Raw genomic sequence first — 17,944 nt, 5'->3', positions numbered from 1 at the left:
CAACCAGCAGAACAGTCTCCCAGCTGCCCTATACTCCTAGGAACATAACCTGTCCCAACCAGCAGAATAGTCTCCCAGCTGCCCTATACTCCTAGGAACATAACCTGTCCCAACCAGCAGAACAGTCTCCCAGCTGCCCTATACTCCTAGGAACATAACCTGTCCCAACCAGCAGAATAGTCTCCCAGCTGCCCTATACTCCTAGGAACATAACCTGTCCCAACCAGCAGAATAGTCTCCCAGCTGCCCTATACTCCTAGGAACATAACCTGTCCCAACCAGCAGAATAAATGTATGTATTTGTATGTGCAGACTGTAATGCTTTTAGACTAGACTCTACATGTCCCTCCCGACCAGGTACTCGTGGTGGAGGAGGCGTCCGCCGTGGCTTGTCCAATCACAACCAAGCTGGTGCTGGATGAAGACGAGGAGACCAAGGAGCCCATGGTGCAGGTCCACCGCAATCTGGTCACTAAGCTCAAACCACACCAGGTCGACGGTGAGAGACAATGTTGGTGTAGTTGTCGTAGAAGAACCAGTGGTAGTAGTAGAACCAGTGGTAGTATCGGTAGTAGTAGAACCAGTGGTAGTATCGGTAGTAGTAGAACCAGTAGTAGTAGAACCAGTGGTAGTATCGGTAGTAGTAGAACCAGTGGTAGTATCGGTAGTAGTAGAACCAGTAGTAGTAGAACCAGTGGTAGTATCGGTAGTAGTAGAACCAGTGGTAGTATCGGTAGTAGTAGAACCAGTGGTAGTATCGGTAGTAGTAGAACCAGTGGTAGTATCGGTAGTAGTAGAACCAGTGGTAGTATCGGTAGTAGTAGAACCAGTGGTAGTATCGGTAGTAGTAGAACCAGTGGTAGTATCGGTAGTAGTAGAACCGGTGGCGGTGGTAGTAGTAGAACCGGTGGCGGTGGTAGTAGTAGAACCGGTGGCGGTGGTAGTAGTAGAACCGGTGGCGGTGGTAGTAGTAGAACCGGTGGCGGTGGTAGTAGTAGAACCGGTGGCGGTGGTAGTAGTAGAACCGGTGGCGGTGGTAGTAGTAGAACCGGTGGCGGTGGTAGGAGTAGAACCGGTGGTGGTAGGAGTAGAACCGGTGGTGGTAGGAGTAGAACCGGCGGTAGTAGAACCGGTGGTGGTAGTAGTAGAACCGGCGGTAGTAGAACCATCGTTAGTAGAACCAGTGATAGAACCAGGAGTAGCTGTAGTTGTAACAACCAAACCAACGGGTAGAGAACGTCTTTCATCATAATGTTGATGGTATAGTGAATGGAGCGCTGCTTTTACTTGTTTACTCATCAAGTCATTACCTCAAGTCATTACCTCAAGTCATTACCTCATCAAGTCATTACCTCAAATCATTACCATGCTTCACAGCCGCCTGCGTCAATGCCGAATAGACACGTCTTCAGAAATGCTTTGGGTGTTGAGTGAGGTCTCTGTGTCTGTCTCTCTAGGGGTCCAGTTCATGTGGGACTGCTGTTGTGAGTCGGTGAAGAAAACCAACAAGAACTCTGGTTCTGGATGTATCCTGGCTCACTGTATGGGTCTGGGAAAAACACTGCAGGTCTGTACCACCCAGCCACCTGTTGTTTCTGTTAGTTAGACTTTCATTCCTGTCTTCCTAATGAAAAGGGGGGTGTTTTTCTGGTTGTGGGAGGAGTATAATGTCTACTTCCACCAGTTATCTCACCTGACCCTGAAATTACCTGCTTTTACCACTAGGGGGTAACCCTGCACTGTACTCTGTTGCAGTCCCTGCTATTACCACTAGGGGTATCCCTGCACTGTACTCTGTTGCAGTCCCTGCTATTACCACTAGGGGTATCCCTGCACTGTACTCTGTTGCAGTCCCTGCTATTACCACTAGGGGTATCCCTGCACTGTACTCTGTTGCAGTCCCTGCTATTACCACTAGGGGTATCCCTGCACACGTTCTACTTCACCCTTTGTCTCTGTACAGTGCATTCAGAAAGTATTCAGACCTCTTGACTTTTTCCACATTTTGTTACGTTACAGCCTTATTCTAAAATGGATTAAATAGTCCCCCCCTCATCAATCTACACACTACCCCGTAATGACATCACACTACCCCGTAATGACATCACACTACCCCGTAATGACATCACACTACCCCGTAATGACATCACACTACCCCGTAATGACATCACACTACCCCGTAATGACATCACACTACCCCGTAATGACATCACACTACCCCGTAATGACATCACACTACCCCGTAATGACATCACACTACCCCGTAATGACATCACACTACCCCGTAATGACATCACACTACCCCGTAATGACATCACACTACCCCGCAATGACATCACACTACCCCGCAATGACATCACACTACCCCGCAATGACATCACACTACCCCGCAATGACATCACACTACCCCGCAATGACATCACACTACCCCGCAATGACATCACACTACCCCGCAATGACATCACACTACCCCGCCATTGACATCACACTACCCCGCAATGACATCACACTACCCCGCAATGACATCACACTACCCCGCAATGACATCACACTACCCCGCAATGACATCACACTACCCCGCAATGACATCACACTACCCCGCAATGACATCACACTACCCCGCAATGACATCACACTACCCCGTAATGACATCACACTACCCCGTAATGACATCACACTACCCCGTAATGACATCACACTACCCCGTAATGACATCACACTACCCCGTAATGACATCACACTACCCCGTAATGACATCACACTACCCCGTAATGACATCACACTACCCCGTAATGACATCACAATACCCCGTAATGACATCACACTACCCCGTAATGACATCACAATACCCCGTAATGACATCACACTACCCCGTAATGACATCACAATACCCCGCAATGACATCACAATACCCCGTAATGACATCACACTACCCCGTAATGACATCACACTACCCCGTAATGACATCACACTACCCCGTAATGACATCACACTACCCCGTAATGACATCACACTACCCCGTAATGACATCACACTACCCCGTAATGACATCACACTACCCCGTAATGACATCACAATACCCCGTAATGACATCACAATACCCCGCAAAGATCCTTTGCTATGAGACTCGACATTGAGCTCAGGTGCATCCTGTTTCCATTGATCATCCTTGAGATGTTTCTACAACTTGATTGGAGTCCACCTGTGGTAAATTCAATTGATTGGACATGATTTGGAAAGACACACACCTGTCTATATAAGGTTCCACAGTTGACAGTGTATGTCAGGGCAAAATCCAAACCATGAGGTCAAAGGAATTGTCTGTATGGCTCCGAGACAGGATTGTGTTGAGGCACAGATCTGGGGAAGGGCACCAAAACGTTTCTGCAGCATTGAAGGTCCCCAAGAATAGAGTGGCCTCCATCATTCTGAAATGGAAGAAGTTTGGAACCACCAAGACTCTTCCTAGAGCTGGCCGCCTGGCCAAACTGAGCAATCAGGGTAGAAGGGCCTTGGTCAGGGAGGCGACCAAGAATCCAATAGTCACTCTGACAGAGCTCCAGAGTTCCTCTTTGTAAATGGGAGAAACTTTCAGAAGGACAACCATCTCTGTAGCACTCCACCAAGCAGGTGTTTATGGTAGAATGGCCAGACAGAAGCCACTCCTCAGTAAAGGCACATGACAGCCCGCTTGGAGTTTGCCAAAAGGCACCTAGATGATTCTGACTGAGAAACAAGATTCTCTGGTCTGATGATACCAAGATTGAACTCTTTGCCCTGAATGCTAAGCTTCCCGTCTGGATAAAACCTGGCACCATCCCTACGGTGAAGCATGGTGGTGGCACCATCCCTACGGTGAAGCATGGTGGTGTCACCATCCCTACGGTGAAGCATGGTGGTGGCACCATCCCTACGGGGAAGCATAGTGGTGGCACCATCCCTACGGTGAAGCATGGTGGTGGCACCATCCCTACGGTGAAGCATGGTGGTGGCACCATCCCTACGGTGAAGCATGGTGGTGGCACCATCCCTACGGTGAAGCATGGTGGTGGCAGCATCATGCTGTGGGGATATTTTCCAGCGGCAGGGACTGGGAAACTTGTCAGAATAGATGAACGGAGCAAAGGACAGAGATCCTTGATGAAAACCTGGCGAAGGTGAAGGTTCACCTTCCAACAGGACAACGACCCTATTGATTTATCGTTATGGGACAGTGTGTCGAGTCGTTATGCGGAGGTAGTGTGTCGCGTCGTTATGGGACAGTGTGTCGCGTCGTTATGGGACAGTGTGTCGCGTCGTTATGGGACAGTGTGTCGCGTCGTTATGGGACAGTGTGTCGCGTCGTTATGGGACAGTGTGTCGCGTCGTTATGGGACAGTGTGTCGCGTCGTTATGGGACAGTGTGTCTCGTCGTTATGGGACAGTGTGTCGCGTCGTTATGCGGAGGTAGTGTGTCGCGTCGTTATGCGGAGGTAGTGTGTCGCGTCGTTATGCGGAGGTAGTGTGTCGCGTCGTTATGCGGAGGTAGTGTGTCGCGTCGTTATGCGGAGGTAGTGTGTCGCGTCGTTATGCGGAGGTAGTGTGTCGCGTCGTTATGCGACAGTGTGTCGCGTCGTTATGGGACAGTGTGTCTATGGGGTATTGAGTCGGGGTGTTGAGTCCTTAAGGGAGGGTGTTGAGTCGTTATGGGGTATTGTCAGTAGTGTCATTTATGAGGGTATTGTGTCTTGTGGTATTGTCTTTATCTGGTAGTGTGTCGTCTTGGGGTATTGAGTCATGAGGTATTGTGTCATTATGGGGTGTTGTCATTATGGGGTAGTGTGCCATTATGTGGGTATTGTGTGTAGATTTATGAGGGGGAAAAAATAATTGTATCCATTTTAGAATAAGGCTGTAACGGAACAAAATGTGGAAAAAGTCACGGGGTCTGAGTACTTTCCCAATGCACTGTACAATGTATACTGTATCTAACCCTGTCTATATCACTAGGTGGTAACCCTACTCCACACACTACTGCTGTGTGAAAAGTTAGACTTCTCCACGGCTCTGATCGTCTGTCCTCTCAACACCGTTCTCAACTGGCTCAATGAGTTTGAGAAGTGGCAGTACGGCTTCAAGGACGAGGAGAGTTTAGAGGTACACACACACACACACACACACAGTTGAAGTCTAAAGTTTACATCCACTTATGTTGGAGTCATTAAACTTGTTTTTCAACCACTCCACAAATTTCTTGTTAACAAACTATAGTTTTGACATGTCGGTAAAGGACATCTACTTTGTACATGACACAAGTAGTTTCACCATCAATTGTTTACAGACAGATTATTTTCACTTTATAATTCACTGGATCACAATTCCAGTGGGTCAGAAAGTTTACACTAATTTGACTGTGCCTTTAAACAGCTTGGAAAATTCCACAAAATGATGTCATGGCTTTCGAAGCTTCTGATAGGTTAATTGACATCATTTGAGTCAATTGGAAGTGTACGTGTGGATGTATGTCAAACTGTATTTCAAACTTAGTTCAGTTGTCGTTTTCTGTAAAGAAATGCTCTAAATTACTGTGTTTTTATGGGAGAAATGTTGTCAGTAGTTTCTAGAATAAAACAAACATTTTAGTTTTACCCAAACACATGCCTACAAATAGTAACACCACAGATACAGATCATTATGCAGTGGTCTTTTTTTCCAGAGCTGTGTGTGTGTGTGTGTGTTTACGCTGTGTCTGTCACTAGGTGACGGAGCTGGCCACGGTGAAGCGTCCTCAGGAGAGAGCGTCTGCTCTGCAGCAGTGGCAGGAGGATGGAGGAATCATGATCATTGGCTATGAGATGTACCGTAACCTCACACAGGGTAGAAACATCAAGAGCAAGAAACTCAAAGAGACCTTCCAGAAGACCCTGGTTGACCCAGGTAGGTAGAGGATACACACACACACACACACACACACACACACACACACACACACACACACACACACAGTTATTTCTTGTATCCAGTTTCTTCTCAACTCTCTCGTCTCTGTGTTGTCTCCCTCCCCAGGCCCAGACTTTGTGATCTGTGATGAGGGCCACATCTTGAAGAACGAGGCGTCGGCCATCTCTAAAGCCATGAACTCCATCAAGACCCGACGGAGAGTGGTGCTCACCGGCACACCGCTGCAGAACAACCTCATAGAGTGTATGTCCGTTACGTTGTTATATACAGTTAGCCAAAATCAACCAGTTTTCCCGTATGGCAGAGGAGTCCTTCTCCTGTTTCTGTAGAGGGAACCAGAACTTCCCGTAGGGCAGCAGTCCATCTCCTGTTTCTGTAGAGTGAACCAGAACGGCCCGTATGGCAGCAGTCCATCTCCTGTTTCTGTAGAGTGAACCAGAACGGCCCGTAGGGCAGGAGTCCATCTCCTGTTTCTGTAGAGTGAACCAGAACGGCCCGTAGGGCAGGAGTCCATCTCCTGTTTCTGTAGAGTGAACCAGAACGGCCCGTATGGCAGGAGTCCATCTCCTGTTTCTGTAGAGTGAACCAGAATGGTCCGTAGTGCAGGAGTCCATCTCCTGTTTCTGTAGAGTGAACCAGAACGGCCCGTATGGCAGGAGTCCATCTCCTGTTTCTGTAGAGTGAACCAGAACGGCCCGTATGGCAGGAGTCCATCTCCTGTTTCTGTAGAGTGAACCAGAACGGCCCGTATGGCAGGAGTCCATCTCCTGTTTCTGTAGAGTGAACCAGAACGGCCCGTATGGCAGCAGTCCATCTCCTGTTTCTGTAGAGTGAACCAGAACGGCCCGTAGTGCAGGAGTCCATCTCCTGTTTCTGTAGAGTGAACCAGAACGGCCCGTATGGCAGCAGTCCATCTCCTGTTTCTGTAGAGTGAACCAGAACGGCCCGTATGGCAGGAGTCCATCTCCTGTTTCTGTAGAGTGAACCAGAACGGTCCGTAGTGCAGGAGTCCATCTCCTGTTTCTGTAGAGTGAACCAGAACGGCCCGTATGGCAGGAGTCCATCTCCTGTTTCTGTAGAGTGAACCAGAACGGTCCGTAGTGCAGGAGTCCATCTCCTGTTTCTGTAGAGTGAACCAGAACGGCCCGTATGGCAGGAGTCCATCTCCTGTTTCTGTAGAGTGAACCAGAACGGCCCGTAGGGCAGCAGTCCATCTCCTGTTTCTGTAGAGTGAACCAGAACGGCCCGTAGGGCAGCAGTCCATCTCCTGTTTCTGTAGAGTGAACCAGAACGGCCCGTATGGCAGGAGTCCATCTCCTGTTTCTGTAGAGTGAACCAGAACGGCCCGTAGGGCAGGAGTCCATCTCCTGTTTCTGTAGAGTGAACCAGAACGGCCCGTATGGCAGGAGTCCATCTCCTGTTTCTGTAGAGTGAACCAGAACGGTCCGTAGGGCAGGAGTCCATCTCCTGTTTCTGTAGAGTGAACCAGAACGGCCCGTAGGGCAGGAGTCCATCTCCTGTTTCTGTAGAGTGAACCAGAACGGCCCGTAGGGCAGGAGTCCATCTCCTGTTTCTGTAGAGTGAACCAGAACGGCCCGTAGGGCAGGAGTCCATCTCCTGTTTCTGTAGAGTGAACCAGAACGGCCCGTAGGGCAGGAGTCCATCTCCTGTTTCTGTAGAGTGAACCAGAACGGCCCGTAGGGCAGGAGTCCATCTCCTGTTTCTGTAGAGTGAACCAGAACGGCCCGTAGGGCAGCAGTCCATCTCCTGTTTCTGTAGAGTGAACCAGAACGGCCCGTAGGGCAGGAGTCCATCTCCTGTTTCTGTAGAGTGAACCAGAACGGTCCGTAGGGCAGGAGTCCATCTCCTGTTTCTGTAGAGTGAACCAGAACGGCCCGTATGGTAGCAGTCCATCTCCTGTTTCTGTAGAGTGAACCAGAACGGTCCGTAGGGCAGGAGTCCATCTCCTGTTTCTGTAGAGTGAACCAGAACGGCCCGTATGGCAGGAGTCCATCTCCTGTTTCTGTGGAGTGAACCAGAACGGCCCGTAGGGCAGGAGTCCATCTCCTGTTTCTGTAGAGTGAACCAGAACGGCCCGTAGGGCAGGAGTCCATCTCCTGTTTCTGTAGAGTGAACCAGAACGGTCCGTAGGGCAGGAGTCCATCTCCTGTTTCTGTAGAGTAAACCAGAACGGCCCGTATGGCAGGAGTCCATCTCCTGTTTCTGTAGAGTGAACCAGAACGGTCCGTAGTGCAGGAGTCCATCTCCTGTTTCTGTAGAGTGAACCAGAACGGTCCGTAGTGCAGGAGTCCATCTCCTGTTTCTGTAGAGTGAACCAGAACGGCCCGTATGGCAGGAGTCCATCTCCTGTTTCTGTAGAGTGAACCAGAACGGCCCGTAGGGCAGCAGTCCATCTCCTGTTTCTGTAGAGTGAACCAGAACGGTCCGTAGTGCAGGAGTCCATCTCCTGTTTCTGTAGAGTGAACCAGAACGGTCCGTAGTGCAGGAGTCCATCTCCTGTTTCTGTAGAGTGAACCAGAACGGTCCGTAGTGCAGGAGTCCATCTCCTGTTTCTGTAGAGTGAACCAGAACGGTCCGTAGTGCAGGAGTCCATCTCCTGTTTCTGTAGAGTGAACCAGAACGGCCCGTATGGCAGGAGTCCATCTCCTGTTTCTGTAGAGTGAACCAGAACGGTCCGTAGTGCAGGAGTCCATCTCCTGTTTCTGTAGTGAGACAGCTTGATGTTCAGGACGCTCCGTGACATACTAGCGTCCTGTCTATATTCAAGAATATTTTTCATATTTTGTTCCTTTTCAGAGAGGGATTTAAATGTGATTTTTGTTGCTGTCTTCTATCTACACAATACTTAATCAATTCAAAGAGAAGCAAATTCTGCAAATGAAATTAGGCAAACTATTTGAATATTAGCTACCAGGAAATGTCAGAGTGATTTCTGCATATTGCATCTTAAATCTTGACTGAGCTTGAAGAATTTTGAAAATAATTCTGGGAAAATATTGCACAATACAGGTGTGCAAAGCTCTTATGAGACTTACCTCAGAAGACTCACAGCTGTAATCACTGCCAAAGGTGTTTCAAACATGTGGGGTGAATACTTATCAAATCAATATTAGTTTATTTCTCTTTTTTTAATGTAATTTTTTAACATTTCAGTATTTTGTTTAGATGGACGACAAAAAAAAAATTCAGATGAAATCCTTTTTAAATCTCTCGTTGTAACACAACAAAATGTGAAGAAATCCAAGAGGGCTGAATATTTATTTTAAAGTGTACCTGTGTGTGTGTGTGTGTGTGCCCTTGTCCAGACCACTGCATGGTGAACTTCATCAAGGAGAACCTGCTGGGGTCAGTGAAGGAGTTCAGGAACCGCTTCGTCAACCCCATCCAGAACGGACAGGCAGCAGACTCCACAGACCAGGATGTACGGATCATGAAGAAGAGGGCTCACATCCTCTACGAGATGCTCAATGGATGTGTTCAGGTAACACAGTGGGTAATGGGCGGCTCACAGCCTCCCTTTTGTTGGCCCGCGGATCCATTTCCCAAAACTGCCCCCCCCCCCCCCCCCCCCCCAGTTGAGGAACTCAGTCAGGTTCTCAACTTACTGTTGCTAGGCAGAATAGAGGAATTCACAAGGTGACATTTCTAATTGCGGTTGAGCATCAGCAGTTTCTGTCTCATGTCAATCACTCAATTAGTCACGTCAGCTAGCAATGTTTTAGATTGGTAAATGAGTCAGCCGGTTGTCTAAACTTGTAGTAATATTTGCCGAACATAGACCGGGCACGCAGGACATGTACCCAGGGGGCCCTGAACCTCAGGGGGCCCTGCTGACCTCGAGGGGGGGCCCCCCATTCATTTTGTAAGTCACTCTCACTCAGATATCATATTATTAAGATGACGAAATGTATGGAATTACAGGAAATTGGCTGTAAAACTGCAAATTTTTCCCCCCCTGATGCCAAAAGGTGGAGCATTGCAGGAAATGTCCTTTAAAGTGATACCTTGGGAGTTTGGAAATCAGTCCCTTAATCTACTTGCCCAGAGTTGGATGAACTTGTGGATACCACTTTACCACGTAAATCTCCGTTTTGGATGAGACGGACTTTATGACTTAATTGTCCTATGTTTTGGTTTTGACACTAGAATAAATATTTCTGACTGATATCGACAACCGCTGTTTCCAATAACAGACTGTTTTTTCAATTTTATTGTCTCTCTTTGACTGTGTCCCTCCCTTCTCAGAGAAGAGACTACCGTGTGTTTACTGGTCTCTCTGCTCTCTCTCCAGAGAAGAGACTACTGTGTGTTTACTGGTCTCTGCTCTCTCTCCAGAGAAGAGACTACTGTGTGTTTACTGGTCTCTCTGCTCTCTCTCTCCAGAGAAGAGACTACTGTGTGTTTACTGGTCTCTCTGCTCTCTCTCTCCAGAGAAGAGACTACTGTGTGTTTACTGGTCTCTCTGCTCTCTCTCTCCAGAGAAGAGACTACTGTGTGTTTACTGGTCTCTCTGCTCTCTCTCTCCAGAGAAGAGACTACTGTGTGTTTACTGGTCTCTCTGCTCTCTCTCCAGAGAAGAGACTACTCTGCCCTGACCAAGTTCCTGCCTCCTAAACATGAGTACGTTGTGTCCGTCAGAGTCACGCCCATCCAGTGTACTCTATACCGACACTACCTGGAACACTTAACAGGTACACACTAACCCCTATCCCATCTAGTGTACTCTATACCGACACTACCTGGAGCACTTAACAGGTACACACTAACCCCTATCCCATCTAGTGTACTCTATACCAGCTACACATTAGGGCCCGGGGTAGCCCTGCTATTAGGGGGGTGGGGTCCCGGGGTAGCCCTGCTATTAGGGGGGTGGGGTCCCGGGGTAGCCCTGCTATTAGGGGGGTGGGGGCCCGGGGTAGCCCTGCTATTAGGGGGGGGTGGGGGCCCGGGGTAGCCCTGCTATTAGGGGGGGTGGGGGCCCGGGATAGCCCTGCTATTAGGGGGGGTGGGGGCCCGGGATAGCCCTGCTATTAGGGGGGGTGGGGGCCCGGGATAGCCCTGCTATTAGGGGGGGTGGGGGCCCGGGATAGCCCTGCTATTAGGGGGGGTGGGGGCCCGGGATAGCCCTGCTATTAGGGGGGGTGGGGGCCCGGGATAGCCCTGCTATTAGGGGGGGTGGGGGCCCGGGATAGCCCTGCTATTAGGGGGGGTGGGGGCCCGGGATAGCCCTGCTATTAGGGGGGGGTGGGGGCCCGGGATAGCCCTGCTATTAGGGGGGGTGGGGGCCCGGGATAGCCCTGCTATTAGGGGGGGGTGGGGTCCCGGGGTAGCCCTGCTATTAGGGGGGTGGGGTCCCGGGGTAGCCCTGCTATTAGGGGGGTGGGGTCCCGGGGTAGCCCTCCTATTAGGGGGGTGGGGTCCCGGGGTAGCCCTCCTATTAGGGGGGTGGGGGCCCGGGGTAGCCCTGCTATAAGGGGGGTGGGGGCCCGGGGTAGCCCTGCTATAAAGGGGGTGGGGGCCCGGGGTAGCCCTGCTATAAAGGGGGTGGGGGCCCGTCGTAGCCCTGCTATAAGGGGGGTGGGGGCCCGGGGTAGCCCTGCTATAAGGGGGGTGGGGGCCCGGGGTAGCCCTGCTATAAGGGGGGTGGGGGCCCGGGGTAGCCCTGCTATAAGGGGGGTGGGGGCCCGGGGTAGCCATGCTATTAGGGTGGGGGCCCGGGGTAGCCCTGCTATTAGGGGGGGGTGGGGGCCCGGGGTAGCCCTGCTATTAGGGGGGGGTGGGGGCCCGGGGTAGCCCTGCTATTAGGGGCGGTGGGGGCCCGGGATAGCCCTGCTATTAGGGGGGTGGGGGCCCGGGGTAGTCCTGCTATTAGGGGGGGGGCTGGATTACATAAATGGCTCTGAGCCTCTCATGCATAACGCTACTTTCTGTCCCTAAATTATATACAAAATAAAAATGAATATTTATTCATAAAAACTAGCAACTGAACTGAATTTGAAGTAAAAATCTAAAACCCGAATAGAAAAGGAACAGAAAATCCAAAAACAACCGTGATTATATTATAGCACTACATCTGCTCCCTCTCTCACGCACCTCTCTGTCTCGCTCTGTCTCTGTGGGCAGGTGCGGGGAACGTGGTGGAGGGGGGTCGGGGCCGAGCCGGGACCAAACTGTTCCAGGACTTCCAGATGCTCAGTAGAATCTGGACCCATCCCTGGTGCCTGCAGCTGGACTACATCAGCAAGGAAAACAAGGTACACACACTTTTCCTGTCTCTCTCCCTTCGCCCGGCTGTCTGTCTCTCTCTCTCCCTTCGCCCGGCTGTCTGTCTCTCTCTCCCCTCGCCCGGCTGTCTGTCTCTCTCTCTCCCTTCGCCCGGCTGTCTGTCTCTCTCTCTCCCTTCGCCCGGCTGTCTGTCTCTCTCTCTCCCTTCGCCCGGCTGTCTGTCTCTCTCTCTCCCTTCGCCCGGCTGTCTGTCTCTCTCTCTCCCTTCGCCCGGCTGTCTGTCTCTCTCTCTCCCTTCGCCCGGCTGTCTGTCTCTCTCTCTCCCTTCGCCCGGCTGTCTGTCTCTCTCTCTCCCTTCGCCCGGCTGTCTGTCTCTCTCTCTCCCTTCGCCCGGCTGTCTGTCTCTCTCTCTCCCTTCGCCCGGCTGTCTGTCTCTCTCTCTCCCTTCGCCCGGCTGTCTGTCTCTCTCTCTCCCTTCGCCCGGCTGTCTGTCTCTCTCTCTCCCTTCGCCCGGCTGTCTGTCTCTCTCTCTCCCTTCGCCCGGCTGTCTGTCTCTCTCTCTCCCTTCGCCCGGCTGTCTGTCTCTCTCTCTCCCTTCGCCCGGCTGTCTGTTTGAACATTTTGGGCTTGCTTGTAGCTTTGAGTTCTTTGTACTTGTCTTGGAAAATAATCGAAGAGAAACTCTTTATTATCCCATGTTCCCGCTCTTAGTTTACTCTTAGGGGTTCTGACTGTGTTTTAGGGGTTCTGACTGTGTTTTAGGGGTTCTGACTGTGTTTTAGGGGTTCTGACTGTGTTTTAGGGGTTCTGACTGTGTTTTAGGGGTTCTGACTGTGTTTTAGGGGTTCTGACTGTTTTAGGGGTTCTGACTGTGTTTTAGGGGTTCTGACTGTTTTAGGGGTTCTGACTGTGTTTTAGGGGTTCTGACTGTGTTTTAGGGGTTCTGACTGTTTTAGGGGTTCTGACTGTTTTAGGGGTTCTGACTGTTTTAGGGGTTCTGACTGTTTTAGGGGTTCTGACTGTGTTTTAGGGGTTCTGACTGTTTTAGGGGTTCTGACTGTTTTAGGGGTTCTGACTGTGTTTTAGGGGTTCTGACTGTTTTAGGGGTTCTGACTGTGTTTTAGGGGTTCTGACTGTTTTAGGGGTTCTGACTGTGTTTTAGGGGTTCTGACTGTTTTAGGGGTTCTGACTGTGTTTTAGGGGTTCTGACTGTGTTTTAGGGGTTCTGACTGTGTTTTAGGGGTTCTGACTGTGTTTTAGGGGTTCTGACTGTGTTTTAGGGGTTCTGACTGTGTTTTAGGGGTTCTGACTGTGTTTTAGGGGTTCTGACTGTGTTTTAGGGGTTCTGACTGTGTTTTAGGGGTTCTGACTGTGTTTTAGGGGTTCTGACTGTGTTTTAGGGGTTCTGACTGTGTTTTAGGGGTTCTGACTGTGTTTTAGGGGTTCTGACTGTTTTAGGGGTTCTGACTGTGTTTTAGGGGTTCTGACTGTGTTTTAGGGGTTCTGACTGTGTCTCGGGGGTTCTGACTGTGTCTCGGGGGTTCTGACTGTGTTTTAGGGGTTCTGACTGTGTTTTAGGGGTTCTGACTGTGTTTTAGGGGTTCTGACTGTGTTTTAGGGGTTCTGACTGTGTCTCGGGGGTTCTGACTGTGTTTTAGGGGTTCTGACTGTGTTTTAGGGGTTCTGACTGTGTTTTAGGGGTTCTGACTGTGTTTTAGGGGTTCTGACTGTGTTTTAGGGGTTCTGACTGTGTTTTAGGGGTTCTGACTGTGTTTTAGGGGTTCTGACTGTGTTTTAGGGGTTCTGACTGTGTTTTAGGGGTTCTGACTGTGTTTTAGGGGTTCTGACTGTGTTTTAGGGGTTCTGACTGTGTTTTAGGGGTTCTGACTGTGTCTCGGGGGTTCTGACTGTGTCTTGTTGTTTTAGGGGTACTTTGACGAGGACAGCATGGACGAGTTCATCGCCTCGGAGACCGAGGAGTCTTCTATGAGCATGACCTCTGAAGACGAGAAACAGAAAAAGTAACCACATATTATTTACAGGGATGTGAAACATCCCAACACATCTACTATATCAGAGTGATGTCAGATATACTCACAACACATCTACTATATCAGAGTGATGTCAGATATACTCCCAACACATCTACTATATCAGAGTGATGTCAGATATACTCACAACACATCTACTATATCAGAGTGATGTCAGATATACTCCCAACACATCTACTATATCAGTGATGTCAGATACATTCCCAACACATCTACTATATCAGTGATGTCAGATATACTCACAACACATCTACTATATCAGAGTGATTTCAGATATACTCCCAACACATCTACTATATCAATGATGTCAGATATATTCCCAACACATCTGCTATATCAGAGTGGTGTCGGATATATTCCCAACACATCTACAATATCAGAGTGATGCCGGATGTAATCCCAACACATCTACTATATCAGAGTGATGTCAGATGTATTCCCAACACATCTACTATATCAGTGATGTCAGATATACTCCCAACACATCTACTATATTAGAGTGATGCCAGATATACTCCCAACACATCTACTATATCAGAGTGATGCCAGATGTACTCCCAACACATCTACTATATCAGAGTGATGCCAGATATACTCCCAACACATCTACTATATCAGAGTGATGCCAGATATACTCCCAACACATCTACTATATCAGAGTGATGTCAGATATACTCCCAACACATCTACTATATCAGAGTGATGTCAGATATACTCCCAACACATCTACTATATCAGTGATGTCAGATACATTCCCAACACATCTACTATATCAGTGATGTCAGATACATTCCCAACACATCTACTATATCAGAGTGATGTCAGATATACTCACAACACATCTACTATATCAGAGTGATGCCAGATATATTCCCAGCACATCTACTATATCAATGATGTCAGATATGTTCCCAACACATCTACTATATCAGAGTGATGTCATATGTATTCCCAACACATCTACTATATCAGAGTGATGTCATATGTATTCCCAACACATCTACTATATCAGAGTGATGTCAGATGTACTCCCAACACATATACTATATCAGAGTGATGTCAGATATAATCCCAACACATCTACTATATCAGAGTGATGTCAGATGTACTCCCAACACATACTATATCAGAGTGATGTCAGATATAATCCCAACACATCTACTATATCAGAGTGATGTCAGATGTACTCACAACACATATACTATATCAGAGTGATGTCAGATATATTCATCCAGCATCAGGTGTAACAGCTGTTTGACTGCAGTCATTGGTCCGGTCGGCTGCTTCCTCTAACCAGTCATTGGTCCGGTCGGCTGCTTCCTCTAACCAGTCATTGGTCCGGTCGGCTGCTTCCTCTAACCAGTCATTGGTCCGGTCGGCTGCTTCCTCTAACCAGTCATTGGTCCGGTCGGCTGCTTCCTCTAACCAGTCATTGGTCCGGTCGGCTGCTTCCTCTAACCAGTCATTGGTCCGGTCGGCTGCTTCCTCTAACCAGTCATTGGTCCGGTCGGCTGCTTCCTCTAACCAGTCATTGGTCCGGTCGGCTGCTTCCTCTAACCAGTCATTGGTCCGGTCGGCTGCTTCCTCTAACACAGTCATTGGTCCGGTCGGCTGCTTCCTCTAACCAGTCATTGGTCCGGTCGGGCTGCTTCCTCTAACCAGTCATTGGTCCGGTCGGCTGCTTCCTCTAACCAGTCATTGGTCCGGTCGGCTGCTTCCTCTAACCAGTCATTGGTCCGGTCGGCTGCTTCCTCTAACCAGTCATTGGTCCGGTCGGCTGCTTCCTCTAACCAGTCATTGGTCCGGTCGGCTGCTTCCTCTAACCAGTCATTGGTCGGTCGGCTGCTTCCTCTAACCAGTCATTGGTCCGGTCGGCTGCTTCCTCTAACCAGTCATTGGTCCGGTCGGCTGCTTCCTCTAACCAGTCATTGGTCCGGTCGGCTGCTTCCTCTAACCAGTCATTGGTCCGGGCGGCTGCTTCCTCTAACCAGTCATTGGTCCGGGCGGCTGCTTCCTCTAACCAGTCATTGGTCCGGTCGGCTGCTTCCTCTAACCAGTCATTGGTCCGGTCGGCTGCTTCCTCTAACCAGTCATTGGTCCGGTCGGCTGCTTCCTCTAACCAGTCATTGGTCCGGTCGGCTGCTTCCTCTAACCAGTCATTGGTCCGGTCGGCTGCTTCCTCTAACCAGTCATGGTCCGGTCGGCTGCTTCCTCTAACCAGTCATTGGTCCGGTCGGCTGCTTCCTCTAACCAGTCATTGGTCCGGTCGGCTGCTTCCTCTAACCAGTCATTGGTCCGGTCGGCTGCTTCCTCTAACCAGTCATTGGTCCGGTCGGCTGCTTCCTCTAACCAGTCATTGGTCCCGGTCGGCTGCTTCCTCTAACCAGTCATTGGTCCGGTCGGCTGCTTCCTCTAACCAGTCATTGGTCCGGTCGGCTGCTTCCTCTAACCAGTCATTGGTCCGGTCGGCTGCTTCCTCTAACCAGTCATTGGTCCGGTCGGCTGCTTCCTCTAACCAGTCATTGGTCCGGTCGGCTGCTTCCTCTAACCAGTCATTGGTCCGGTCGGCTGCTTCCTCTAACCAGTCATTGGTCGTCGGCTGCTCTAACCAGTCATTGGTCCGGTCGGCTGCTTCCTCTAACCAGTCATTGGTCCGGTCGGCTGCTTCCTCTAACCAGTCATTGGTCCGGTCGGCTGCTTCCTCTAACCAGTCATTGGTCCGGTCGGCTGCTTCCTCTAACCAGTCATTGGTCCGGTCGGCTGCTTCCTCTAACCAGTCATTGTCCGGTCGGCTGCTTCCTCTAACCAGTCATTGGTCCGGTCGGCTGCTTCCTCTAACCAGTCATTGGTCCGGTCGGCTGCTTCCTCTAACCAGTCTTGGTCCGGTCGGCTGCTTCCTCTAACCAGTCATTGGTCCGGTCGGCTGCTTCCTCTAACCAGTCATTGGTCCGGTCGGCTGCTTCCTCTAACCAGTCATTGGTCCGGTCGGCTGCTTCCTCTAACCAGTCATTGGTCCGGTCGGCTGCTTCCTCTAACCAGTCATTGGTCCGGTCGGCTGCTTTCCTCTAACCAGTCATTGGTCCGGTCGGCTGCTTCCTCTAACCAGTCCAGTGGTCCGGTCGGCTGCTTCCTCTAACCAGTCATTGGTCCGGTCGGCTGCTTCCTCTAACCAGTCAGTGGTCCGGTCGGCTGCTTCCTCTAACCAGTCATTGGTCCGGTCGGCTGCTTCCTCTAAACCAGGTCATTGTCCGGTCGGCTGCTTCCTCTAACCAGTCATTGGTCCGGTCGGCCCTGCTTCCTCTAACCAGTCATTGGTCCGGTCGGCTGCTTCCTCTAACCAGTCATTGGTCCGGTCGGCTGCTTCCTCTAACCAGTCATTGGTCCGGTCGCTGCTTCCTCTAACCAGTCATTGGTCCGTGACTTGTACTGCTGACTGTCTTATCGTAGTGTACAGTACAACCGGACTGTCTTATCGTAGTGTACAGTACAACCTGGACTGTCTTATCGTAGTGTACAGTACAACCGGACTGTCTTATCGTACTGTACAGTACAACCGGACTGTCTTATCGTAGTGTACAGCCTGACTGTCTTATCGTACTCTAGTGTACAACCTGACTGTCTTATCGTACTCTAGTGTACAACCTGACTGTCTTATCGTACTCTAGTGTACAACCTGACTGTCTTATCGTAGTGTACAACCTGACTGT

The 17,944-nt window shown here is 50.2% G+C and overlaps 1 protein-coding gene across 1 annotated transcript in view; it reads left to right on the top strand.

Annotated features, from left to right (window-relative positions):
• The window catches only part of LOC109883797 (transcriptional regulator ATRX), an 82,503-nt gene that overhangs the window by 41,035 nt on the left and 23,524 nt on the right, over positions 1 to 17,944 (top strand). Inside the window, exons 18-26 of the mRNA XM_031797268.1 lie at positions 358 to 499; positions 1,458 to 1,567; positions 4,990 to 5,136; positions 5,739 to 5,916; positions 6,046 to 6,183; positions 9,267 to 9,442; positions 10,535 to 10,652; positions 12,085 to 12,215; positions 14,113 to 14,207. Coding sequence (XP_031653128.1) covers positions 358 to 499; positions 1,458 to 1,567; positions 4,990 to 5,136; positions 5,739 to 5,916; positions 6,046 to 6,183; positions 9,267 to 9,442; positions 10,535 to 10,652; positions 12,085 to 12,215; positions 14,113 to 14,207 — 1,235 coding nt within the window. The remainder of the gene's footprint in view (positions 1 to 357; positions 500 to 1,457; positions 1,568 to 4,989; positions 5,137 to 5,738; positions 5,917 to 6,045; positions 6,184 to 9,266; positions 9,443 to 10,534; positions 10,653 to 12,084; positions 12,216 to 14,112; positions 14,208 to 17,944) is intronic.

Source organism: Oncorhynchus kisutch, linkage group LG19 (assembly GCF_002021735.2).
Source record: "Oncorhynchus kisutch isolate 150728-3 linkage group LG19, Okis_V2, whole genome shotgun sequence".
Lineage (NCBI taxonomy): Eukaryota > Metazoa > Chordata > Actinopteri > Salmoniformes > Salmonidae > Oncorhynchus > Oncorhynchus kisutch.
This window is presented reverse-complemented; position numbering and strand designations above follow the sequence as displayed.